Below are 27,990 nucleotides of genomic sequence, written 5' to 3' on the forward strand. Positions count from 1 at the left end.
CTAATGGAATCCGGAATCCAAGCATTGTAATCCAGAATCCAGGTTGCTGGAATCCACTCCAGGGCCTCTTCTTTTCCTTTAGCGACTGTTGCGTGAAAATCTCATGTCGCAAGGACGCGCAACAGGCATGTTCACGCGTGTTTCACTCGCAGGAACATCCCTTGTCATTGTGACATATCGGGTATCAATTTGAAACAATGGTCACATTATAATGACGTGACAGAATCCCAGGGAGTGATTCATATTACTGTATATTATCGCTCTTTATAAGACACCCTTTCGACCTTTTTCCCCGTTGCGCTTTTGGAGTCGGAGGTTTAGATTCTTTTCCTGTTTGGGCGCTATTGGAACTAATTTTTGGATTTCAGGTAACGTCAAAAGAATAATAATATAAAGTATCCTTATTCTTGGCCGTAGTATCAGTAGTCGCGGTGGTTGCAGTTACTGGCTTTTTTCAGGCACATGTCATCAGTGTCATTCAAAGAATGACATGCTGCACGTGGTGTCGACGTGGTATCTTTCATTCACTCCAGATTCAATCAGTTGAAATCAGACATCTCGAGAGATCACTTTGAATTTTTTTCTCAATCGATCGTTATCAATCTTTGTCAGCATGGGGAAGCACAAGAAAAAGCATGAGTCGGAAAGGTACGTACGTCTATAAATTCGGTGTTTGTGACTTTGTGATGGAAATGTTTTGGCGGCGTGGTTTTGAATAGATCAGAATGTGTGAAACAGTAATCTAAAACTTCGAGCAGCTATATCTGTCTGTTTCTATCATGTTCAGAATTATGAGCTAACTATCTTGCAAATTTATGTACAGAAGTCCAAGAAAGAAAGAGAGAAAAGCGGAGAAAGAAAAGATTAGTTCAAGGTCTGTGGAGTTGTCGTTGTTTGTTCTATTCGTGTTTTCTGCTCAAAAAGCGGTGGTTGGCGAACACTTACTGAAGCGTTTCTGTGATCAAAATTATATTCGAAGGTGACAGCGTTTCCATACCATTTACAGACATGCTAATTAAATAGAGCATTTGATCAATGAAACGAACATACCAAAGTGAATCCAAAGTAAATTATCGAATTTACGTCACCGTAGAGCTCCGGAAATTGCTTGAAAAGGTCTTCTTCGCCCTTGTAGTTTGTGCATGAGAGAAGATAAAGTATGCACAAGACTGTTCCTATTGGTTTGGGCCACTGACTGCGATCCCAAGCAAAAGAGCTTTATGAATTCCATGCTAGCAGACAGGGCGAAGTACACCTACCAAATCCCTATTCCTGACTGCCCACACAACATCAAGTCAGTACGTTCTGCAGAGTTTTGGCATTGGATTGACATTGATGGATACCTAGTGAATGTAAGGCTGCTTTTGGTGCTACGTAGAGAATACGAAGACATCAAGAAATCAGTTTCATTGAAAGCAGTTCGAAACAAAGATCGGATGGATGTAGAAACAGTAGTGGAGATTCACCGGAAAGCGATTCAATATTCCATTCCAGATGAAAGAGTGAGCACAACATTAGTTCCAGAACTGGAATTCAAGCACTGGAAAAAGAACGGGGCCTCTCTTTTAAGCTACCCGGTAGGATTGGCATTCTCCCCAAAGCATAGCAGGCTGTTTATTACCGATAGACGTCTCCATGCAGTCTTCATGGTTGACATGCACTGTCCAGCAAATGTCACATTAATCGCTGTTGGTGGTGGTGAGCCCGGGCACACTAATGGATATGGCAACAAGGCCAGATTTAGAAACCCAGCTGGTATTGCGGTGAAAGAGAGCGGGAAGCTGTACGTTTGTGACCAAGGAAACGGAAGAGTTAGAGTAGTCAATTTGCGAACGCTTTTCTGTCACGCTTCCCAGATTGTACAAGGGAGCGCCGAAGAAAGCCAAAGTGAGGAAGAAGATTGCGCCGGTAGACATATCCGTAAAGTCCATGTACACGATCTTTCCCTTATTTCTGAAGGTAATGTACCGGATCTGGTGTCACCATTTGCCATATGTGCGTCTGCAAAGGGTAGCGTTGAACTGTTTGTGTCAGACGTTGGTCTTGGCAAGATTTTTTCAATTTCTGGTGTTGTAGACGATGAGGAAACTAACTGCGTCGGCCAGTTAAATGAATTGTTTTGTTTTGATCGATCTAGTTTATTAACTTCATTAGCCTTAACACGTGACGAGCAATACTTGTTAGTTGGAGACGGGAATGGTTCATGTATTCATCTTTGTCAAGTGAGAGGACGATTGAAACTGAGAACAATTTCGAATATTCCAGGCCTCATGGGTATTGCAGTGACAGATGGTGGAACCGTGTTCTTGTCCTCCAGCAAAGAACACGCACTGTTCAGTTTGAAGGAAGAAGAGATGCTTGGGGGTAAAGAAACCCTAACAAAAGTGTGTGGAGAAACTGCAGGCCATCGTGATGGTGACCAAAGTCGATGGACCAAGCCTACTGCTTTATGCGTATATCGAAACACTGTTTTCGTATGCGATACCGGTAACGTAGCAATAAGAATGTTGACGTCAGCAAAGGGACTGATCCCCCTGCAAAGTAAGATGGCCCAATATGCAAACGTGTTCCGACTCGACAAGAAAGCCAAAGAAGAAGACCTACCACGTACATTTGAAGATCATGTGAAATCTGTCGAGGAGTTGGTTGCATTTCTCTCTAACCACGAACAGGAAGCCCTGGAGAGGACGGGCAAGCGAAATACCAACGGTCCCGACATGACCATACCTCGATGCACCCGACAGTCCTTCCTCATAGTGCTAGAATCGCTGACCAGCCTTACCAACACGCTAACGGAGATTGGGCATAGTCACCTTCTGGACAGGATCTGTTTCAAAAGTATGACAACTTTGGGCGTGGAATGCTACTTCAAAGGAATGCGAGCAGACCACGACATGCCTACAGTGGCTAACTACGCTTAGAGAAGAGCGCGCTGCGTGGAAGACGATATGCTGCGCATTTACCAGAAGGATTTCTCATATTTCACTGGGCCCAATTCATATTATCCGGAGAAAATTATCAAAGGTGAACCCCCAAACATCAAGACGCGACCAAACAAGCTGTCAGCAATCACTGAAGGAACAGGTAGCAAAGAAGAAGACACAAGGCGAGAAACTGTGATGCGAGAATTTGCTAAGGAGTATGGAAGAGGCGTAAGACAGGAAAATGTCCGCTCAAAAACGAAAGAGCTAACTGGCTGCCCTTAGTATGTGTCCCACTACCATCACAGCCTCATTAGAGGAAAGCGAAGACGTAACAACAGCCTGCCAAGTTGTGGATGCTAATGTGGCATTGTGGAGTACGGCTGTACGGGTGCAAACCATTTACCAGAAAGACGACATATTGGCAGTAAGACACAACCGTAGAAGAGAGATCTCACCCTTCTGGTTAGCAGTTCTTCTGGAGGATGTACAAATAGAAGTGAATGGTGGAAATTTTGTGCAGCAAAGAGTATCCCTAAAGTGGCTAAACCAAACAAGTGATTCACTAACATACACCTCCGGTGATGTCTGTAATGGGAATTCCCCCAAGTGCATTCTAACCCGAGTACTCGACTTTTCTTCCGATGGATCAGACATCATTTTAACAACAGAGGAGGATAACAGGCTCTGTCGAATTGCTAATGGGGACTACGGTGACGATGATGACAATGAGAATGAAACTGCACCACCAACTGCAGAGGATGAGGGAGAAGTATCCCTCCTGATAAGACTGCCGGGAGTTAGTTTATCAGGACGGAGAACGACACGGTTTATTCTGAGATAAACGTTTCCGTTGCCTGCGTAGCTTGTAGTATAGTAATTGGACTATCTTCACGCTATTTGTTGGTAAGCTGTAACTGAAGTTTTTCATTTCTGTGTGGCAATTAAACAATTCGGGGACGAATTATGTTTGAACCTGAAAAGCACTGATTTTGGCAATGTGTACCTCTTTTGTTATTGTTGACGCCGTTGTTATTATTAAAATAAGAATAGCCCTTCCTCGTTAGTATTTCTTCAACGATGTGGACTCAGTGGACTTCAGAAACCGCTCCTATATTCATAATCCTCTCGGGTAAGGCCAAGAATTATATTTTATACTTATATTTTATATAAGACAATGTACACTTCGGGTAAAAAAAGAACAAGCTTTTTTGGTGAAAACAAAGTACAAAGGAAACGTTGAAAACCAGAAAATAGAATTTTGAAATCTGGAATCCGGAATCCACGGATGTGGAATCCGGAATCCACAGGCATGGAATCCGGAATCCACAGCGTGGAATCCGGAATCCAAGACTCTCTTGGATTACCTTACATGGGGCGATTTGCGTGCCCAATCTTGTCAAAAAAGGCAACTTTGATACATTCCTGACCGTCGCGAATCCTTTACTTCGTGCTCCGCCGAAGTAAAAAGTTAATAAGCGCCCAGCCTCGAATAAGAGCCCACCCCACCCCACCTCCCTCCCAATCCCACTCAAACTCAATAAAGGACCCACCCCCACCCCACCCACTCCCCCCCCCCCCGCCAAAATTGAATAAGTTCTAATAAGAGACTTTCCCGAAGACGGAGGTTTCTTCAGAGTATTTTACAGTAACCTCGCTTTAGTTTTACATCTTCGAGTTTTGTTATTTCACATTTATTGTTTTGTTGCAAAATAAGCGTACTACACTTGCTGTAAATGTTGAAAATTTAATAAGCGCCCACCTCGAATAAGCGCCCACTCTCAAAGTCCAAAAATTTAATAAGCGCCCAGGGCGGTTAATCGAATAAATACGGTAATTATAAACAGTCGGGCAAAAGAACAGTCTACTGGCATTCGAAACATTGAACTTTGAATTTCCCATTTACGTGTTGTATAGTTTACTAGTGGAGGCTGATGTTGTTTGTCACAAATCTAAGAATGTGAAACAGCTTTTTATTACTACAGTCAACTCTCTCATAGCGACCACTTCTCGTAAGCGACCACCTCCCGTAAGCGACCACCTTCACAGAGACTGTACAGCATTGAGCCTAAACGTTTTAAAACTACTTCACAAGTGGTGTCATTACAAAATCGTAAACTTCTTTATTACAATGGCTTATTCACACAATGGCTGAATTATATTGAAGTTGTATAAGCCGTCACCAGGTAACAAATGTTGGGTTGTACACTCATGTCCATGCGCGACCGAAGTGACCTTGAACAGCCCAGGGAACACAGAGTTGCTGCGTGACAAAAACCGAGTGATTTTGTATATCAAGCTCAAATTTCCGAGGATTACTAATGTTGCTATGCTCTTTCGATATTCAAAGATGTTATTTTAATAGTTAAATCAGAGAATGATAAGCATACATAAATGAGGCAAAAAATGTAACTGAACAAAGTTTCGCCTATTCTAACTGACTCAGTAATACGTCAATAAGACAAGACCTGGCTCCTGTTTCTGATAAAGCAATTTTTTCTGGCTCCTTTAATCTCCCTTATCACGACTATATCAGCGAGTAAATGATCTGATAATGACAAAAACCTCCATCAGGTGTTCATTCAAAACTGTCGAAGAAGGCCTCTGGTACTCGTCAAGGTGGCAAACCCGGAAACTTTTTGTGCGTTTGCTCCAAACACCCAGGCGATAATATAAGCGGCATTTGCTGCACCAATGTACTTAAAAGTCGTCATGTTTCTCTCTTTCTTAATCTTATGTTTTGTCACCGGCTGTGGTTGACTAGAGTTGGGAGAGTTCGGTGTTGTTAGCGGACTTAGAGCTGTCCAACGATCTTGAATGGCGTTTTACTGAAAAGTCTCTCAACGAAAACTGTACTCTCTGCGTCAGTGAGCTATTTTCAGACGAAGTGGAGTTTCTTCTTACCGAAACACCATGCAAGGCTATCCAAAAGTCGCGCTTGAAAAAAGTGTAGAGTAATGGATTCGTTGCCGATGTTATGTATCTAATAACTGCGAAAGCATCCGCAGCTTTCTCTATAGCTACGAAATCGTTGGACTTGCTATAAATCTTGATGTTAATAATTAACATGAGTGTGAAATAAGGCAGCCAACAGCACAGATATATTGCCGCCATCGAAGCAAATACAAAGATACACTTTCGGTCGGTTTTGTTTTTCTTTTGTAGTCGCTGTTTGTGTCCATGTTGTGATGGCCTCTTTCTACCGGTGACCGCTTTGAACATCACCGTGTACGCGTACACCATAAATACATACGGGATCAAGAATACGAGAGCGAGGCAAAAGGAAGAATGAATGATAAGAGCAAGGCTTTTTGATTTGGCATTCCGCCAAGAGAGCGGTATTATAGCGATAAAAGCTGATATGAACCAAATTCCCGCTAATACTTTGAACACTGCCTTTTTGGTGACTATATGATGTCTCAGTGGCTGAGCAATTGCCAGAAACTTTTCTGCAGTTATGACAAGAATGTGATAAGCTGCCGAAACAGCCGTAAGAGTGTGAAGGGCGTAGAACCAAAAGGCAAACTGATCAAACATCTGAGAAGGTACCACACTGAAAAAGAAAATAATGAAGTATGGAATGTTTACTGCGCCTGTCAGAAAGTCGCAGACCGCTAGGCCAAGCAGAAGGTAATTAGACTTGATGCGCAGGCTCTTTCGTTTATAAAACAAGAAAAACACGAGTCCGTTTGTAACAATTATTACTATGGCGATGGGAAGAACCTTGATCATCTGTCTCAATCCTTGATTTTCCACCTGATTTTGCAGTTTGGAAGCCGGACTTGCGCTGTTGTTCATGTTTGACGGGTTTTAATATTCAATCCAACTCAACTCCTGAAATCAAAATCAAAGAAGCAAATTAAGTTGAATTTTAAATTGTTACGCAAACTGGGAAAGCACGGAAGAGTGCTAACGATAAAAATATTCATGTACTCAGTCGGGTTTAAATACTTGTAATGGAGAGAAATGCCAGCAGGTGTGCCGCTTCAAAGCATCATGTAATTCTGGTACAAATTGGCGACAAGATAAAAAAACTTCCAAATTTGAGAGACCTGTCTTGGCGTTGAAAATTCGACTATTAAAAGACATTAAAAATTTTAGAAAAGCCTTGAATAAAGACAAGAGCGAAATTATACACTTTTCCCTGAAATATGCAAAATATATGCAAATTGAAGGATCTGTATGAAATGAATAAAACGGATGAATCACTCAGTTGAAGAAAGACATCTACGGTAGTTGTGGAAAACTGCAATAAAAATGTGTTTGAGGAATGCATTACTAACAACAAAGGCATTTAATAAAATGGCAAAAATTACGAATTTGAAACTGAATTGCAAATTAAAGTTAACCTTGTGTTTGAAGTTTGTAAAAGTTGCATTCAGTGTTGCTTTATCATTCGTCAGAATTGTATAAGTTGCAATTGTGTCTCAGCTGTGGACATAATAGTGTACAAGTTGTGGTATTCGTATTATTCTTCTAGTGGTATGATTTTACGCAATACCCGCCTAATGTCCTATGCTTCCCCCACAGTAACTGATGTCCAATGCTTCGTCCTACAACTGCATGCCAGGCGAAAACTACCACGTAGAAGGCAGACATGACGACATTTTAGTGGAATTAGTCGGTCTTGATTGTTTGCTGAATTTTTTGGTTTGTTCTGAATAACAATTATTCAGCTATGTTTTATTTTGCTCTCTGGATTTTCTGTGTGGTGCTTGATTTTAACACAAACGATTACCATCACATCGGTGAAAAAAAAAAAACTATTAAAAGTAATCCATGGCAATTTTAACTCATTCGAAAAATTGTGCCGATTAAAACCCTTGCCGATCATCCCCAAAAAACCTTTATAAACAAAATGTACCTGTTTTCAAACTTTTTCGATGAACTTGTGACGACAGTCGACCAAAATGTTCAATCAGTAGCCAGTTATGTGGTCAACAACATAATCGGTAACATAACATATCAAGATTTTACATTTTCTGAAAAGAAAAAAAAAACAGCTGCAAATTTATGTGGTCATGTCATAGAATATTTATCACTATCTGAGTGTAAGATGATCCGATTCAGTATTTTATAGCTGCTTTATATATCCCGACATATAATTATGATTTTAAAAATGTTGTTTATCAACGTGGATTTCGTTAATGAAATTTCAAGCGGCGGCGAAGCGGCGGCACCCATTTTTAGACCGTGCACGTACAAATCGCTCTACTCCTCTTTTTCCTCTTTTTTTTTTTTTTTTTTTTTTTTTATAGACATACGGTATTCCGCACACCAAAGATATTTAACCGTTTTCAAACTTGACCCACTAAAGATTTCATAAACTAAATTTGATTTCGTGACGTCATTACCGCTTTATATGATGACGGCTAAATGGGAGAAAATATATCCTCATTGGGCAGCGCTTGTCTCAGTCCAACATGGAACATATGTTTTCACCTTTTAACTAATTGTGTGACCAAAAAAGCTTGACGTAAGTAAGCCGCGCAAATAAACTTTCCTTAATCGTTAACATCAATTTTCGATAAAGGGATTGTTGTTACAGTCCGGCTACTGTTTCCTAACCTCCCACGTAGGCGTTAGGGGAGTCGTATTTCCTCCTTCCCCTAAATACGATTGCGTAATACCTATTCCCGGTTTTCACTCACGTAACAAAGGAGAAATAAAAATGGAAACCTTTCAATACAGAAAGTCTAGAATCTGGGAAATGAAAGAAGATAAATATACAAAAAGCTTGCCAAGAATCAGGTCTATGCAATAGTTCATATGCGAGATATTCGGAAAAAAGTTTTACCCAAATTTATAAAGCTTTGTATGGAGAGGCCATGTTTGTGTTCCTTTCAGGGGCACAAATATGGCCGCCGGAAAACAACAGAAACATCTGTTTTTGAGTTTTCCTACTTATGCGTGAATTCCTCGCTTAAGGAACTCACAAAGATTAAAGCAATATTTATTCTAAGACAAGGCATGTTTATATAGCAAAATCTCCAAAAATCCGTAACGTTTTTAACCCACATAAGAGCTTTCCCGGCCGCCAGCTAACTGCCGCGTCATGCAAAAGCCTGGAAATTGAAGCGTCCTGTATCGCAAAACATAGAACCCTTTTGAACCGAAAATTTGTTTGTATAAAGGTTTTAAGGTGCTCTAATATCACATGAAAGTAGAAACGCAGAAGAAGCGATAGTTTCTTAGTTTGAATTTTGGTGACGTCATGACGTCAATTTACTGGTAGAAAAAAATAACCTTTTAATGACGTTGGGTTTTCTGTTGTGATATCTTATACTTAGAATGCGCTCATAGATGTAGGGGAGATTCTATTTTAACGGGAGAAAGTGCCTTAAAATGTGTCTAAAAATAAACCGGTCCGTAAGAACACCATGACAATTGGGCCTTGTATGGGAGTTGGTGGTAAATCTCACATATTCCCTGGATTAGGTTTTAATCATAATAAGGAAAAAAAACTTTTTTTATATTCTTAGAGAGAACGAAGTTTAAGCCCAAGTTGAATTTTCGTTATAAGCTATGAAAGGTCTTGGGTTCCGTTATGACATATCAGATATGAAAGCAGTTAATTATTAGAGTGTATTCGTAAATGTTTCGGAAAACTGGCGGGTCAGTCTAACACTTTCAATAACAGGTCAAAAATTTTCTCCGATCTTCAATCATGGCAACGATTGTTTACGAAAGGGATTCCCCCAACGGCTGTGACACTTCAGCCGAAAAACACAACGTAGAATTTGGAGGTTGGTGAATACAGTTGACTTCCGATAATTCGAACCCTCGCTAACTTGAACCCTCGATAAATCGAACCTCCCGCTTTCTCGAAGTAGTTTTTGCTTTCCCCTCAGATCTTTTCCATATAATTTTAGCCTTGATAACTCGAACCATATTTTGAGTCCTTAATTATAAAAAGTCGGGCAAAAGAACAGTCTTAACTGGCGTTCGAAACATTGAACTTTGAATTTCCCATTTAAGTGTTGTATAGTTTACTAGTGGAGGCTGATGTTGTTTTTCACAAATCTAAGAATGTGAAACAGCTTTTTTATTACTACTCAAAACAGTAAAACGCATTTTTAGGCAATGATTTTTAACTTTACGTTCTGATTTATAATCTAGAAGTATCTTTTCATTTTCACTTAACATTTCTACAATTAAATGTGATTAAAATGTTCACTGTGCAGTAAAAACTGTTTTTATCCTTACTCCCGGCTATTTTCTTCGAGCTTGAACTTGAACTTGAACTTTCTTTTTATTTAAACACGGTAAATCTATCAGATAAAATAATAATAATAAAAAATTACAATCTACTTTAATCTATATAAACATGATCTAAAAACTTTAAATAGTAAAGATAAAGAAAATAAAGAAATTCTGCTTTACATAGATGCCGTGTGCGTTTTATCGATTCAGTCAAAGAAATCGCGACAACCATTTCGAAAAGATTTAAGTGATTTTGCTTGCCGCAATTCAGGGGACAAGCTGTTCCAGATAACCGCACCATTATAGCTAAAGCTATAGCTCCTAGCTATAGCTCCTGATAACGCGAACTTTTCTCTATTACCTTTGAGGGTTCGAGTTATCGGAAGTCGACTGTAAATAATTATTTTTTCTGTATTTTCCGAAACCATATTTTATTTGAGTATCAAAGAGCTCAAAACGTTGGAAAAAATTCCTGAAAAAAAAAGTGTAAGCAACAAGCCAGCTGGCTTCTGCCGAAGGTGAATTGAATATTATCAATTTGTTAACGTTAAAGAATGCATTTTTTCCTTTAGAAAACGGTTCTTCAAGCTAAACTTTATTGCAGCTATTTCGAGAAAGGTTGCGGAAAAAATGTGCATGTGACAATCCCGAAAGATAATATGGGAATTATGATCAATACACTGTTCCTGACACTGTAGTTGACGAACTTAATTGTTGCTTTCCTTCAGCAATCGGAAACATAAGGTGTGGCCACATGTACCATTCCTGCAAATTTCTTTGAAGAGCAGTGAACTCAAAACCACCCACAATACCTTTTGGGATTCTCTGCCGCACTTTTTCCGACATCCTTTCTCGAAATGGCTGTAGATTCACAAAGGGACACCTCCACCCTTATGTTGGCCGCAGCAGAAATCCTTGTCGTTTTTAGCTAGTCTTCTTCTTCATTTAGGCTTTTTCAAAATAGCAGAAGTAAGGTAGAAGTAAAATAGCACTTTCCCCCCTTCATATTGGTAAGCACACCAGCTGTTTTATTTCTTTTATTTTTATCTCTCTGAAGAGCTAGAGAAAATTCAGCGCCGTGCACTTAGAATTATTTTCCATGATTTAGGCTATCAAGAGGCCCTAAAAGAGTGCAATATTGCCACCCTCCACCAACGGCGCCAATGGCTGACAGAGCGCCTATTCAATGAGATTAAGGACAACAGCCTCCACAAATTACATGGCCTTTTGCCGCCACGTAATCTTAGTACTGTAGTCTTAAGGAGTAAGCGCGTTTTTAACGTGCCTCTTTGTAGAACAAATAGACTAATGAATAGTTTTATCATGCATAACGCGGCTATTTTCTAATGGTTTTATTGTAAATTCGCGGTTATTTTCTTAAATTTCATGACGTTGTATTTTGTTCCTTTGTTTTATTTATTTACTGATATTTATTTATAATAGTTAGTCTTAGTATTCAACGTATTGTACAGTCCGTAATCCAGCCCTTGGGCTGCAATGGATTTTTAATAAAGCTATCTGTCTGTCTATCTGTCTCTTAGTTGTCAGTGCCTGCATGTTTGGATTGTCTCTACGTGTACTAAGGAACCGAAGGAAATGACGATTTCAAAACCTTCTGGGTATTACAAAGGGTATACAATTTTGTTTCCAAACGAATATTTTCATAAACTAGTTTCTATGTTTGTGCTAACGTTTATCCCAGCTGAATTACAAATTTCACGCCCAAAATTTTAAGAGACAGTTTTATCTTTAAAAATTGCCACGGATTAAAATTTCTGTAGCAGAAAACAAAACATTGTAAAGGGTCGAAGAGCCTATTAAAATGACAAAGTGAGTTATGCTGAAAAGAAACAAAAGATTTGTGTAACCAGAAAGTGGCAGTGAACGGAGCCGAAAATTCCCAGTGAAATAAATTTAAGTTATAAATGACAAAAATATAAATGATAAAGAAAGTAGCTGAACTAGATAAAATTCCCAACGTACTATAAAATGACAAAAACTCACTGGATGCGTGATTATTGCAAAGGAAGTCTTTACCTGGGTTCGTTGTGTTTTTTGAATTCTTTTTCCACTCATTTATCAGTGAAAATTTATAGACATTCGCTCAGGAAACAAACATCAGGAGATCTGTCACAGATGCAGGTTCCAAATCATTTCAGATTTATTGAAGATGTTAATTAAAGAATTGTAAACAGAAAAAGTGACATCCATTGTTTGAAGACAACGGACTGTTGTCAGGTTTATACGGACAAATGGCATCGTTTTTGTAATATTATGTTTGTTTGTTTAGATAAACAACATTCTTAATAATTCCTCTTTGACCAACAATTCAGATGAATTATAATTTCACAATTTTTCATTTTCAAATCTTATATCTCTTTATTTAAACTCCTTTTGCCTTTTTGTTTTAATTTATACAACCCGAAATTTATCTTGGACTTTTTCCTCAACAGATGGGGTAGTTCTCACAGAATAACTACCGGTAAGAACCTTTCAGACGATTACGATTATTGTTACTTAGGGTATCATAAATTATTATTGATTATCATTGGTAATAATAATAATAATAACAATAATAATAATAATATGATCATCATTACACAAAGCCTATCAATTCATTATAATTCGGTCTGTTTTAATTGTTCATTCTTGACGGGAGTCTCTACCTCAAATTGTTGGCAACATTCAACACGATTTTTATCGCTTTGAAAAACAAAAAATCAGAACATTTATTCCATTTGCCTTCAGTTAATCTATCTTAGTTACTTTTCTGACACATTCGGAACGATCTTGTAAAATACATATATATATATATATATATATATATCAAATATTTTTCCTCTCTCATGCACTTTTGAATTAATTTGTTGACCTACATCACCCAAATTTGACGTGAAACAGCAAAATTAGTTAAAATTATATTCATATATAAGCAAAGTTACTACTGATCTACTAAAGGTTCAGTGTCGAAATGGAATTTCAACAGAAGAAATCATGGAAACACTCTATAAGACGGACTACTGCTGTTTTGATTGAGGAAGACTGATAAAGCTTTAAAGCAACTCAAAAAATTTAAAAGTGTGGGGTTCTATTCAATTTGCTTTTGAAAATGAACCACATTGTTAAAACCTAGTTTTAAAAAATCAGTTCGTCGCTGGAGGTGATGCCGAGGACGATGTGCTACCACAGGGCTCCCGCACACTGATCTGTGTCTGTAACCGATGTTATTTTATAGTAAAGGCCTTCTAAGCGGCGCTATAAAATTTGTTCCTGTTTTGTCATGCTAGGACAACTTGAGTCCCGAAATTACAAGGGCTTCAGTATTATTTTCCCGAAAATTTTAGATGCAATTTAAAGCAGTTTGCGAAAGGTAGAATTTTTCTGATTCCTCTCTCCATCGCATTTTAGAATCCGAAAATTTTAGGTTGCACACAATTATTTAAATCCTTCTTACCCTACAAAAATTTATTGAACCAGCTTTTTATTTACGTTGCTCGTTGATTATTTACTGATTCTGGCACATCCGGTACGACCTTAGTCGTAGAGTATTTATTAATATTTTTGTCACAGATGTATTTTTAATTAATTTGATTATCTACACCACACTTGACTCGAAAAAGCCTCATTATATCTCTCGAAAGAATATTTAACTCTCTATCTTAAAAGATTCTGTCTGGCGAAGTCGGCAGTTTTAAAAATACGTGATTGTTATGATTACTTTTGCATTAAACAACCTCCTGTTCTCTGTAGGCTCTGTAGAAACTAAAAATAATAAAGTACAATAAAATAAAGTTGAGGATTTTATGCAAGATGAAAGTTTTCCTAAAAGTTATTGTACTAGGGGTACCTTCCGGCAAGTGCCAACGGGGTGAATTCCTTTATGTTTTTGCGATATTTTTTTCTTATTATTTTAAAGGTTTAAAATGGATTCCGCTATCGAAAAGGATGGCACCCAACTTCAAAACAGCAACTTTGGCACATTGTAGGCTTTCACTGTTTAATTATTAAACAATAACAACATGACTTGAAGCTTTGTTGGTAAATATGAGCAAGTTAGTACTTATGTTTCACGGAAAATTCAATTGTATCAAAACTATAAACGTTAGAAAGAAAAAGATAGTTCAAATGAGGCCTTTGACTGCTGAAATTATAAACAATAATTAAATTCTGAGAAAAGCGTCATTAGTGATAAGAAAAATGTTTCGCGTGGTAATATACGTGAGAAAAAATTGGTGTAAAGTAAAATGTGTGAAAAGCGCAAGAATGGGGCGGAATGTATCAAAGGTATAAAAATATAAACTTGAATAAAATACAAAGATCTAATGTGCGAGTGTCACAGGACAAAGAGTCTCTTGAAAGGCACAATGATAGTCTTCAAAACAAAAGGTCCGCCAATTCGTTGCATTCCTCACGGGAGTTTTGGGCTGTCTCAATGTAAATCGAGCAGCAAGAAGAACATGCTGGTTGAAAAAACCTATCGAGTAAATTTTAAAATAAAAGGTCAGCAAATACGTTACATTCCTCACGGGAGGTGAGGACTGGCTCGATGTAAATCGACTTGCGAAGAACACGCTGGTTCTAATAAAAGTTTTGAGAATATGCCTTGATCAACTACTGCTTAAAATTCAATTCACGAAGGAAACGAGAACACTGAAAACCCTGGTTCTGAGTCGAGAAGCGAACACGCTACCTCAATGTAGAACAGGCTGGTTCTGACAAAAATTTGAGCGTAAAACCCCATTTTTTAAAGCTGCTGCTTTAAACGCAATTTATAAAGCAAACCAGAGCACTAATTGCCCTTTCAAACTAGATCTCGTATTAAAGCTTGCTCACCTGTTAGGTACTCTTGAACAAACAACGAACAGCCGCACACAGTGAATCACAGTCGACCACTCCAGAAAATACCATAACATACCATAATGCTCTTTGTTTGTCACCCCAAAATTTTGCATAAGCATTGTTTTCAGTTTTTCTTGAAGCCATTTCAACTCCCAAGAGAAACTAAAAAGCAATGCTTATGCAAAATTTTGGGGTGTCAAATAAAGAGCATTATGGTATTTTATTGTATTTTCTGGAGAGGTCAATTTCGGACCACGGGTTATAAATACAAGACCATGACGTCACTAACCAAATATGGGGTCTTACTTACACCCAAATATGGTCAAAAATGCAAATTTTAGAGGGTTACGCAGAATTTGAGAGTTTTTGCCTACATTGCGCGGCGTTATAATTCTGCCGCCGAGTCAACCTCCTGTGCCTCAAATTAGGAAATCAATTGACTGGCTTTAAATTTGCTGTTTCTAATGCTGAATTTGAAACTAATGTAAAGATGTATCAGTTTGCCCAATCGTTTTTTCTCTGTCCAACCGTTCCCGTTAACTTCTAACGTGTGGTTTTTCCTTCTGGTTTGTTCGATCTTGACGGTTAAACTGATTTTTAAATATGCAGCAATTAACGGCATAAGGTCTCTAGATGAGCCCTTCGCGATCTTAGAGCAAATGTTGAAATAAATAAATGTATCAGAAACAAGAACTGCTACTATCTCCATAGAGGGTGCAGAACGTTTAAAAGCATCTGAAGACATTTTCATTAAAGCTGTGGGGTTCGATTTTAAAATAGACCGCTGAAGTAGGAACCATACCGTTAAACCTTCCCTCCTGACGTTAAGGAAAGTTTTGATTTTTGAGTTTGTCACGACATCCTATATAGAACCACTTTGACACTGATTTACAGATGGACTACTACCAGGAACTACATACTGTTATTTATCTCGCACTGAGTCAGTTGCAAATTGAATATTTTAGCAATAAGATCGGACTCACGAGGAGAGGTTCATGCGCAGCGGGCCATTAAGCATGACCCCAACTGCGGAGGACTCCATTTCCACTGTTTGTGCGACCCAGTCGGTCACCTACCATGGTATATACATTATGCACTAATTTCGGCACTCTCACTGATTTTGTTCGTATGGGGTATACACTGCAACGCCATTAAAATTAGACAATAGAAAACGTTTTCCGTGTTTGCATAGCCCGATGTAAACAATAGAGGGGTTGGCAGAATTCGAGACAGTTATGCAAACCCGAGAGGAAGTCTGTGTTTGCATAACTGTCGGGTGGGAAAGTAATGTAATTAGTTATTTTCCAGTTTTCAATAAAATTTGTTGTTTGTTTGTTTTTATGTTTTAACCAAATTTATAGGCCGGAGGGGGGACAAATTATTGGCGGCTGGAAACTAGCAGAAACATCTGCCTTTAAGTTTTACCATGTAAGCAAGTGTCAATTCATCTCTTGAGAACGCATTAAAATTAATATCTATTCTTCTGTTAGAACTATTCAGATAAAAGTCTCTAAAACTGGTCACTTCAATTCTTTGGCCTAAAGGACAGCTTCCTGACGCCTTTCCGAATACCTCTCCACGCCAAAGCTTTGACATTTGAAGCATCCTCTACCGTGCATAAAACGAAATGTAACTCTATGAAACTGAAAGTTTTTAAAGAGACAAGTGTTCGGATTTTCTAATATCTAACCATGAATAATTTCACGTTTAACCAACAGAATTATCTTCACTGAGATCCATGGTACTGCTATGGGCACTAAAATGGCTCATTCTTTTGTTCTTGGTCGATGTTCGAACTTAACGCTGTCACTAACGCCCCTTGTCAGCCTCATACATGGTGGAGATATACGGATGATATTTTCATGATCTGTACAGAATCGATTGAAACTATTCGTGTATTATCTCACTAACATTCATCCCACTATTAAGTTCACTAGCTCACTCGCTTACTAACGTCCCTTTTCTCGACGTCATGGTGTCTCTACATATACGGTACAATTGAAACTGATGATAAAGGAACTAAACCCTTTTCTAACCAAATAAGCTTTAAGGTTAAATACTTTATTACAGAGTGACTTACTCGTTCACTTCACAGTTCTTCTATGTCGCAGTTCACAACTTCTTTCTAACAACGTCTTTTTTCACACACCTTGTTCCTCTGTAGTTCACTTTCTTTCTCTCTCTAAAATCTACTCCTTCGCATCTCGCTATTTATTTGTTTGGTTGTTGACCATATGTTTACGTTGATAATATATTTATGTTCTTAGTAACATATATTAACTTGTTTCGTGATATTCCTTTAAAAAGCCTTTCTTCGGTACAAACGGAGGTTGCCCTTGGTTACGTAACCAAGTAAAGAATGATGCATATCATCTGGTTCCGTGCACAGTGCCGAAAAGCACACGCACTTTTAATCTTTAATCTTTTAAATAAAGTGTTCATTGGTAAATGTTATTCATCTTCTTTGATATTTATTATTAAACAGTCAAAATGTCCCAGAACCTAGAAAGTTTCCTACAACGATATATATTAGTGTATATGTCGAATTAATCAGATACAATTGTCAGAAATCAATCAGATACCATGCTTCATGCATCACCTTTTCATATCTTAAATATTGCTTATTGGCGTTATGTTTTACTTATTTCGCAAAGGACGCATTTAGCTAAATCAAGTCAAATATCGGTTTTTTCATTTTAAAGATCAATGGAAAGATAAACGGTATATAGAACTTCCATTAACATATATTATAACATAGCGCGCGTGCTTGCCCTATATAAGTCCTATTGAGCCGCTATGAACAAAATCTTTATTTACGCACGCCCGTGCGTAAATAAGATGACGTAAGCATTTTTTTTTACCTGGCTGCAAAGTTGTCGTATTTTAAGCTGCAGTGCAGTTTTCCTTCTCTTTAAAATATGGAAGAAACCAGCGAAGAACTGCACAATTTTTCTATCGGCATTGACCTGCTTTTAGGTCCTGATCCAACGAGCAGCAAAAATGAAGCCGAATTAAAAAAAACTCGCGTGTTGCGCGTTTCGCAAATTTGTCGGAAGACCAGCTGCAGCAAATTTTGCCCGAAAGACATTCACTGGGAACAGAACAGACACCAACTGGTCATCAACAACATTTAAAGGTTAAATTTCCTTTTTTATTGTTGTTTTTAAATTTGTTATGGACTTTTGTTATCTCCGGACAATCCGACTTCGGGAAGATTTCTCTCGCAATAACAACACAAATTACACAAGAAGACATAAATTTATTACTCATAAAAACACCTGCTGCTAGGTCTTCTCAAGAAGCCGTAATGACCAGCCAATGTTCGTAAATGAATATGAGTTTAAAGAAGGATGACAGTCGTCTTCGCTAAAAACATGTTTTCTGGATTTCGCCGAGCAAAACGTAAACATCTTTTCAGCAAATCCAAACCATACTCCACGACTTCTTACGAACATGTTAGTATTTTAACTTTAGGTGAACTTTAAGACCCTTTTACCTTTGTTTCTGCTTAGTTTCCATTGGTCGTTAACGAATAAAGAAGCAAACATTCTTTCTCAGTTTTACAGAAAGAATATTTTCATTCAAACTAGACGATTGTGGCGTGTTCGTAATCAGCCAATAGAACCATTTGTTATTGTGTAGCGCGTTACGAGAATTTTGCAGTTCATCAAAAAGCAAGCATTTTTGTCAGCTATGTTATAAAAAAATTTGCTCATGCTTTTAGCTGTGCGTATATCGAGTTATGGATGCACTTGGGAAGTTTGGAGAGCACTCAAGAAGCTAGAGTTACACTCGGCTATCGCCTCGTGCAACTCTTACGCATCTTTCGTGCTCTCCAAACTTCCCGCGTGCATCCATAACTCGATATACGCACGCTAAGCATGAACAAATTCTTAAATATTTTTCATAAGTCAGGGAGATACGTCCCGTGACACTGATCTATTTACTAAACCCATAGATAAACATATTCAGCACCTTCTCAGCTCATCATGCCACCTTCACCACACTAAGAAAGCCATTCCGTTCAGCTTAGCCCTTCGCCTCCCCCGCCGAACCTGCTCTACAGATGTTAAGTTTAAACTTTGCATTAATGAACTAAAAACATAACTTCTTGCTCGAGTTTACAATAAAACTTTCCTTGAAGACTAGTTTCTACTAGTCTCCCTCGCAGCAACTAACATTTGTAAACCTGAAGAAGGCTGGTATGGCCAGCCGAAATATTGTTGTAAAAAAGCAATAGACGTTGTTTTAAATCAGCTTTGCAGTAGTCTTTAGTCTACTCGTTTTTTGTTCTTAAAAGTTTAACTGATTAGATCTCTTTTCCAGGGATCCAACGCTGACAACCTCCTGACAGTTTTTGCAGTTTATTTCTCTAATATCTCATTGTATTATAACATCGCAAGGACTGATAATTCGTTTTTAGTATTCTAATTAAGTCACTCTCATGCAAACTATCGGTTAAAATTCCTGAAAATTTGCCAGGATCTCATAAGATCATATTTGAATGTTGCTGAAAGCTAGGAAAGTAACCAAATCCAGAGCCATGATTCCACATTTTGGAGTAAAATAGAGAAAAATAGCATTGCGCGTCGAGGTAGGAAACCACCAGGTAATAAATCCTTGACTACTGGGTTTTTTAGTCACGCAAGTTTTAAAAGCCGTGTAAATACAATATTTCAACTCACGCTGTTGAAATATAGTAGTATAAAAATATCTGGAAATATCTGTCTAATATAAACCATCGAATCTAACGTCAGAAGATTTCACAGGAATGTTAATGTATAAAGAGATTTAGCATAGTACAGAGTAAGTCCCTTTAAGGCCACTACTGAACTGATTAGTGTGCTTTTTATCTAGCATAAAACAAATTCATGAAGGTTTAAACAAGCTCTTTAACCCACCTGGCCTTGAATTTCAATCCCATGCAGATGCTAAAGCAATAAATATTTTTCCATTTCTTTGCCTGAGTCTTAGAAGAGCAATTTCTAATTTACTTCTGGAAAGTGCGACTGCAACGCGTAAAAAGCCGATTTTCTTCAGAAAATAAAAAACGTTACCTGTTTTTTTTTTTTTTAATAAAAGCTCTTGGCTGCCAGCCTAAAACAGGTCTGCATTCAAATTGGCACTTGATTGTTTTGGCATATTTCCATTCAGTCAATTCTCCTCGACATGGAACCCTGAGCAAGTACAAAATTCCGCATTTACAAAGCGTTCACAGGTGTCGAGTACTTGTACTGTCGTGCTTGTTTAATCACTCCAAGTCAAAAAAAAGAGATTGAAGATTAAGATTGACGACTCCCTGAAATTATACTGATTGACGCTACAAAGCGAAGCTGGAGTAACGTATGTTTTTTTTTTTTTGTCTTAATTTTTGATGACCCTGCCCAGACCTATTAAGGTGATTCCCTTGTTTTGCACTGCGCATCTCTTACTGCGCATAACAAGATGGCCTCCGTAAAAAAGAGCATGTGAAGTAACATTATTAAAATGAAGTTGACCGAAGAGAAACGCTATTGCAATTTTTTCTTGCGGTTGTTTCTTGCCGAGGTGTGACTCAATGTGGTGGGAATGTGCATAACGTAAGCAGTACGCGTGTTGCTGAGTTCGACTTCCTCACGGAGAACCTCGATAGTGGATGCTTAATTTGTGCTTATTCACTTTTTTCATTTAAACGCTTTCTTTATCACATTGTGTCCTAAATGTGATATCTCGGTGTAAATTCTGTAAAAACGGATTTTTTAATACTTCCTTCCCCCTTTCGCATACATTCTATTTTGAAACTCGCCCCAGTCCTCTCTCAAAAATCAAGGAAAATGCATTTGGTGCGCACTTTCTGCAGCTCTACCGCAAAAACTAGTACGGTGACCCCCATTTTTTATTTCATGATTTTAATAAGGACAGTGCTTCCTTTCGGTGAGAAAAAAATTGGCACAAATCTATGTTCAGTTTTTTGGCAATTTTACTAAATTGTATGGATTGAGCTATCACGTGTCGCATAGCGCGTGTTCAATTTAATTCCTACTTTGGAGTGTAAGTAAAAACAAGGGCAGTAAAAGACATTTTTCTAATACGTAAGTGGATAAACAATACATTTAAGTCAAATTCTGTGCGATACCACACGCATCATTGAAAAAACCTTTCCTTTTTGTCTAGTTTTGCGCTGCGCGCGGTTTTTGTCAAAGGGTCCAAAATAGCCGTATTTGTCGGCATTGTGACGTCAAAACGAGCAGGGTGACCCCCCACTTTTTATTACCTCTTTATCATCTTCTTGACTTGTTACATCAGTGTACCAAGTTTCATCTACAGTCTATGTTAGGTTCTTTTACCAGGGAATCTCCTTAAATGAGTGCAGTTAGAAGTTTTCAGCGTTAGGCTTTGTCCACACTCTTCCACGCAAAGCGTTGCAATACTTAAGTACTGTTTTCTGGATCGTGGGTTCTCGTGAACAAGTGTTCTGAAGTATGTCTATTACTTTGTAGGTTGCTTTGAAGACTTTAAAATGTCACTCACTAAGTATTTAGTTGGTTGCTTGTTTGTCCTTTCCCCTGTTTTTTTAGTATATTTATGACTGCGTTTATCATGAGCCCAAGGTTACTTTGCTAACCCACATTAGCCTGTGTTGCAGCCAGCCTAAGCTCAGCCTACGCATCGTCTGAACCAGTTGTATAGTCTCCCCCCGGGGGGGGGGGGGTACTCAATATATCCCTGGGTGGGGAGGTGCGGCGCTGCCCCTCATACCCTGACCCCGTTTAAGACAAATAACGCTGATTTTCCTACCCTGTTTAAGACAGAATTCCGATTTTTGATACCCTGTTTAAGACATTTATCCTGTTTAAGACAAAAATTGATAAATCGATACCCTGATTAAGACAAAAAATGATCAATTCGATACCCTGTTTAAGACAAAAATCCCGAAAAACATACCCTGGCTGGCCGCACGTCCCCATTAAGCCCTTATAAGGGAGTACCCCCCCCCCCCCCCGGTATAGTCCAGACGTTTTAGAGTGTCTGCGACGCAGGCTAACCCACATTGGTGTACGACAGGTTTTTAATGATATCGCCTATTAAAATAAAATTGAATATTTTTTTCGCCCGGTCACGAAAGCTAGCCATCACGTCACATGCCTTTTCTTGCTCCAACTAGTTCAAGATCTTTATGTGGTTCTCGCGGTCACTTTTTGAACCGATTAATTGCGGCAAAACAAACCTGAACTTTACGTTTAAAATAAGTGGTCTTCCCATCGGAACTTGCCTTGAAATTTGACTAGGGTAAGTATTTATTACTTCTACTTAACTCCAAGGGCAGCAAAAAATTACAAAATCATACAAGCATTTAAGTGTCGTCTATTTTATGGAATGAGTTGAACTCGAGTGTCGATCGGCTCCTGAAGTAGGCGTGCTTGGGATTAAGCCTGACCTTGGTTTTAACCTACATTAGCCGCATTAGAGTTCCTGTTTTTGTTTGGTCAAGCTCTGAAGTTCTATCATCAAACTTCCATTGGCTACAGTTGTATGTGACATGTTCAACCATGTAGGTAACCGGAAACCCAAAGAAAGTGCGTTAAAATCCCATATAGAAAATACATCTCCCCTAAGAATACAGAAATCCAGACAGCAGGCCAGAACATGTTATACAGTTTGGCCATTGTATTTTTTTTGATAGTTGACTGGTTAAGTTAGAGATTCCAATTTAAAAAAGTAGACAAGAATACCTGTAGTCAAGAATACAGAAGTTAAAATGTGCATGATCATTGTTGGCACTTCCTCGTTTAGCGAGTGGTGCGCTCGCTCAAGTCTGTTTTTGTTTCAGTTGAAGACAAGATGGAGGCTATGTATTAAACTGTTGTAACTTTCACTTCACAACAGTAATAATGTGTCTCAAATATATACACTCTATTGTCTGGTACTGAGAGAAAAGCTATAACAAAGTTTGCTCAACTGTCGCATGATTTGGCAGATTGTGGGGGCAAGTTGGTGCCCCCAATAGTACAAACTTCTGCCGGTAAAATTGCGCACCTTGACCGAGTTTTTGAGCAATATCTTCGCTCGCTTCAGACGTATCACCTTTAAACTTTGTAAGTTTACTTACTTTAGGCGGTTTTCTCTGATAGAGTGGATAGACATTCGCTTACTGGAGTTGATCAAAACTGAAGAAAACAAACGGTGAAAGGGGTTAAAGGGTTAGTTATTTATTGCCCCCGCAGGGATTTCGCGGAGAAGGCGAAATCCCGAGGAGGCACTCAGGTAACTCGCGCGTATATTAAGGAAAGTACTTACAGTTGAAATATACAGTCAGTATGCCAGAAAAAATCTCTATTTGCTTGAACAGGGGCCGCGAGGAATCGATAGGTAATGATAGCCTGCGTAGCAAGCGTTTCTGTGCGGTTTAGGAGCAAAGAATGAGGAACAAGAGTCAAAGACCTCTCTTTCATTTTTTGGTTCTCGTTGCATTTCTCGCGTTGTCAAAACCGAAAGTCCCCTTCCACCATCTTTTTTCGCTCCGAAACCAAACCGAAACACTTGCTACGCAAGCTAGGTAATGATGACGTTTCTATTGTTTGCGACCGCAAGTACGAAATGGTTAGGATGACGTAAAGACAGAAAATCCGAAAGGGAGCTCTTACTGGTAGATTTTGTGACATTTATTGTGCAGTCACACTTCGATACTCTTTAAATTTATACGTTAAGTGTTATCTGTGACATTCTTTGGAGCAGTCGGTTTTGAAAGTTATGGACCAAAAGATACTCGTTAAGTGCAGATGAAGTTATAAGGTGCGCACAACTGTGTATATATAAACACTTGGAGAGTTTGCCAGACACGAGTTCACAAATCTTTGATTGGAAACCTCTCCAGACACTCTTTCTCTCTCTTTGACCGGAATAAGACTCAGCCCTAAACAAGCAAGACGAGTGAACAACGGCTAGCTTATCACTCGCAGAACGATGGGCGATTACAGAAATTCGCCGACAATCAAATTCTGTGCTTACGAATTTCCCTGCTCACAGATGTCCTTTCCTTCTGCTCACAGACGTCCTTGCGCGAGCGTGAATTGATCAAACTTCCTTTTAATTTCTAAGGCCTACTTTCCGGCAAATAAAATGAACTGAACGTAAAAAATGAAAGAGAAATAGCGAAAAATTCAACTCCTTATTAAATCTTTTTTTATGGTTTAGAATCAACTATTCTCGAAACTGAGAATGTTTTGATCAAAGCTGTGTAAATCGAACTGAAACTGTGCATGGAACCTTGCGTTTCCTGTATTTATCTCACCTATTGTATAGATTGTGTGTGAAAATCTTCATTATGAATCGGTATATTTCAAAAAGCTACATAACGAGCAAGAACACTTTTGACCGACAACATACGGACCGGGGGCAGCCGTAGTGTCAACTATTACTAGTCAATTCTTAATATGTATTCAGTAGTTGGTTTCATTGTTGCCGTCGCCAACGTTATCGTTGCCGGTTTTTACTAAATGTTAGAAAGAGATTCTGTTGCATTTTGTTTGGCCTACCTGTCAGATATTATACGTATTTCCTGCATAAAGTATTAAACCACCTACCTGTGACAAATATCTACTTTTCGCCGTCACTTTTACAGGTGGTGTTATAAATGTGCTAGGTATTATGTATTAAGTATATCTTTTTACATCGTTTTGCATAAGTATCACCGATAGTTCGATATTATTCAAAAGAGAACTGCGCGCAGAAAATAGCCAATCAAAGTGAAAAGTGAAATGATAATGTCAACAAATGGTCGCGTGTTATATTCGACTCCTGACCTTTAATTTGTTCTAAATTTAATAATTTATTTTTTATTCATGACAGTAATAATTCATTGTAAGTTTTAATTATTTTACCCCACACAATGTACAGGGAAAAAAAGATACAGTTAATGAATATATTCTATGATTATTTAATGCTAATTAGATAGCGAATTCTATGATAGAGAAACATCTCCAAAAGTTTATTGAAAGCTGTCTTAAATTAAGGTCTGCTTTGCTGAAGTCTACAATTGACGAAATGAAGCCCTTTGCCCTGTTGCCATAGTGTTGCTTGTTCCTTCATGTTTGAGACACGGTCCACCGTGCCAAGAAAATACTCACGGCTAGCAGGTTTTAAACTCGGAATAGGCTAACATACCAGTCTCCAAGTGTAACGAAAACTGAATGCTCCGGATCGGTGAGGAGTAGTTTTGTCCACATTATGCCAACGATCAGCATTTTAGGCAAAGGATTCAGTCATTATGCTGGACCAGAATTATAGTGCAATCTACATTTCTTTGACTCTTTTAGCCTGCGAATACAGCTGTCTCTCTCCGCTAGGGAGGTTTCGCCCTAAAAAATCGAGGAACGAAGGTAGACGGTCGTATTCACAGGTTACGAATCTTCATAAAAATTTTTCAAAAACCATAAGATGAAACACCAGCCCATGTACCGTATTTTAAGACCACGCCTGGTTACAAATTAGCGAAAACATGGCATCCAGTAGTTGCAGTTTTACAACAGTCAGCTGCCCTCTCGAGTTTGTCATTTCAACATGCACAAACGAGCGAGCAAAATCATGCAAAAGAGCAGTCGTATACTAATTATATAATGAAGCATAATAGTGACCCTATTTGAGTATAATCGTGACATTCGCTAAGCATGAATAATTAGCATAAAATTAGTAGTCTTCGCAACAGCAACGAGAACGACAAAAAACCAATAGGTTTAGAATGACAAAACAACAGTTTTTCACTTGCACTGATCACGCTTTTGTTATACATTTCCTTGTCGTCACTGCATCGACTACGACGTGAAACTTCTTAATTTCATGTTATTTTATGGATGAGGTTAAAACAAGACAACGATTTGATTTTTCTTTTTTGTGAATTTAGATGCAGAATTTAGAGTTTAGAATTCAACTCCTGAAAAAATCGCCAACATTCAGTCGACTAACTTAAAGAGGGATAAATTTTAAAACAGCGCGAAATCTTTTTGGGGGTGACGTTTTCGTTGCTATTGCCGATGTCGTTGCTTTTCAGAACGCGCGAAAATTGCTGTCCTCTAATTTTTAAATACTAATCGCTTTAACAAGTAAGTAGACATAAATGATAAATATTTTACCTTTATCATCCTCAATTTATTTATCGATTTATGTATTTGAGTATTTATTTTTATATTTTAATTCTAAACTGTTCTAAATGTATCCTCAGTATATGCGGTTATTCATTTAATATTTAATTTTCAAAATCTAAATTTTGCCTAAGCGATTTAGTTTTTTTCAAAATATACATTTTTCTTAAGTGTCAATACCCTTCAAGCTAATTTGCTGGAGTTTTTTTTTAAATTGTTGTTATAGTGTTATTGTTTTTAACATCCTTAAGTGAAGTAGTTTTTACTAAGAAGAAACCGGTTTCTTGGGCATTGTCAAAGGTCACAAGAGGAGATGATATTTGACCTTAAATTTTTTGTGGAGACTATTACCATGGCCCAAACTAGAGAGCGGATTCCGATAAGATCTTCAGCGACACTAATATGCCTTTTGAAAAAACTTGGTTTAGCCATGGTGGATCGTAATCTCGACCAGGGAATAACACACCCAAATGCTAACCCAGCTGCAGGTGAAGGAAGTTTTAAAACTTAGTTACGTAATTACAAAATGTTTAATCTCCCAAATGACAAAAGACCAACGTTCAAAGTTAGACAGATGATATATAAGCTATATATTGGCCGTTTGTGTGTTCATTGTTTTCGACTTCAAAAAACCGATTTCTTGCAGTGAAGGAAAGTTGACTGATATTTGTGCCTGCATCTGCCGAGTGTGCGCTGTCAACGGAAGTTGATCTGCGTTTCAGGAAAAAGAATCGCAGAGAGGAGAATCTTAGAGACGAAGCTTGTTCAAACACAAAACTTGACTTTCTTCTCTTAGAGAGACCACGTAGAGCCCGCCAAATGTCACGTTTAAAAAACGTATAAAGCAGTGGATTGGATGCAGAAGTGATGAACCTCATTGTCGAAAACACATCGAGAGTTTTGAGAAAGACAGAGTCAGTGATAGAATCATACGACCTGCAATATAACTTGATGTTAATAAATAACATGAGTGTGAAATACGGAAGCCAACAGCTTAAATATATCGCCGCCATCAAAGCAAATACCAGGATGCACTTTCGGTCGGTTCGGTTCTTTTTTTGTAGTCGCTGTTTGTGTCCATGTTGTGATGGCCTCTTTCTACCGCTGACCGCTTTGAACATCACCGTGAACGCGTACAACATAAATACATACGGGACCAAGAACACGAAAACGAGGCAAAACGAGGAATAAATGATGAGACCAAGATTTGATTGTGAATTCGACCAAGTGAGGGGAAGTACAGCAATCAAAGCTGATGTGAACCAAATCCCCGCTAATACTTTGAACACTGCTTTTTTGGTGACTATGTGATGTCTCAGTGGCTGAAGAATAGCTAGGTACTTCTCCCAAGTTATGACGAGAATGTGATAGGCTCCTGAGACTGCCATAAAGGTGTGAAGGGCAAACATCCAAAAGGCAAACTGCGGAAAGGAAGTCGGGGGTACCACATTAAAGTTGAAAATGATAAAGTACGGGATGCTTACTGCGCCTGTCAAAAAGTCGCAGACCGCTAGTCCGAGTAGCAAATAATTAGACGAATTTCGAAGGCTTTTTCGTTTGTAGAACAAGTAAAAAACCAGACCGTTTGACACAATTATTGCAATGGCAATAGGTAGAAGCTTGTACATCTCTATGAAACCTTGGCTTTCTTGCAGACGGAAATCAGTGAAAGTCTCCATCGTGCTGTTGATCATGCTATGCTTCAAATGTAATGATCATCAAGGCACCATCACCTGTTGGTGAGTAAGTAGATAAATAAAAAGATTAATGAATTAAATATAAATAAAAGTCAAACATGACAAACAGATAATTCCTAATGGAATTTTAAACTTGAGTAACCGGAGTAACCGGTCCCTCCCCCACTACTGATAACGTTTAACAGTGACTACACATCCCACCAAACCACGTAA

General features: G+C 38.3%; 2 protein-coding genes and 1 pseudogene across 2 annotated transcripts; 1 reads left to right on the top strand and 2 right to left on the bottom strand.

Annotated features, from left to right (window-relative positions):
- The first annotated feature begins 2,452 nt into the window (after positions 1–2,452).
- LOC140946482 (uncharacterized) lies at positions 2,453–4,186 on the top strand (annotated as a pseudogene).
- An 899-nt stretch (positions 4,187–5,085) lies between these two features.
- On the bottom strand, positions 5,086–7,978 carry LOC140946367 (RYamide receptor-like). The gene is made up of 2 exons (XM_073395470.1): positions 7,786–7,978; positions 5,086–6,755 (listed from the first exon to the last, which is right to left on the bottom strand). The coding sequence occupies exon 2, from the start codon at positions 6,717–6,719 to the stop codon at positions 5,682–5,684; it is 1,038 nt and encodes a 345-aa protein (XP_073251571.1). The 5' UTR covers positions 6,720–6,755; positions 7,786–7,978; the 3' UTR covers positions 5,086–5,681.
- Positions 7,979–26,436: 18,458 nt separating this feature from the next.
- Positions 26,437–27,807, bottom strand: LOC140946613 (octopamine receptor beta-2R-like). Its single transcript, XM_073395731.1, has one exon. The coding sequence runs from the start codon at positions 27,772–27,774 to the stop codon at positions 26,647–26,649; it is 1,128 nt and encodes a 375-aa protein (XP_073251832.1). The 5' UTR covers positions 27,775–27,807; the 3' UTR covers positions 26,437–26,646.
- Between the last annotated feature and the right edge of the window lie 183 nt (positions 27,808–27,990).

The sequence above is a fragment of the Porites lutea genome, chromosome 8 (assembly GCF_958299795.1).
Source record: "Porites lutea chromosome 8, jaPorLute2.1, whole genome shotgun sequence".
NCBI classification, from domain to species: domain Eukaryota; kingdom Metazoa; phylum Cnidaria; class Anthozoa; order Scleractinia; family Poritidae; genus Porites; species Porites lutea.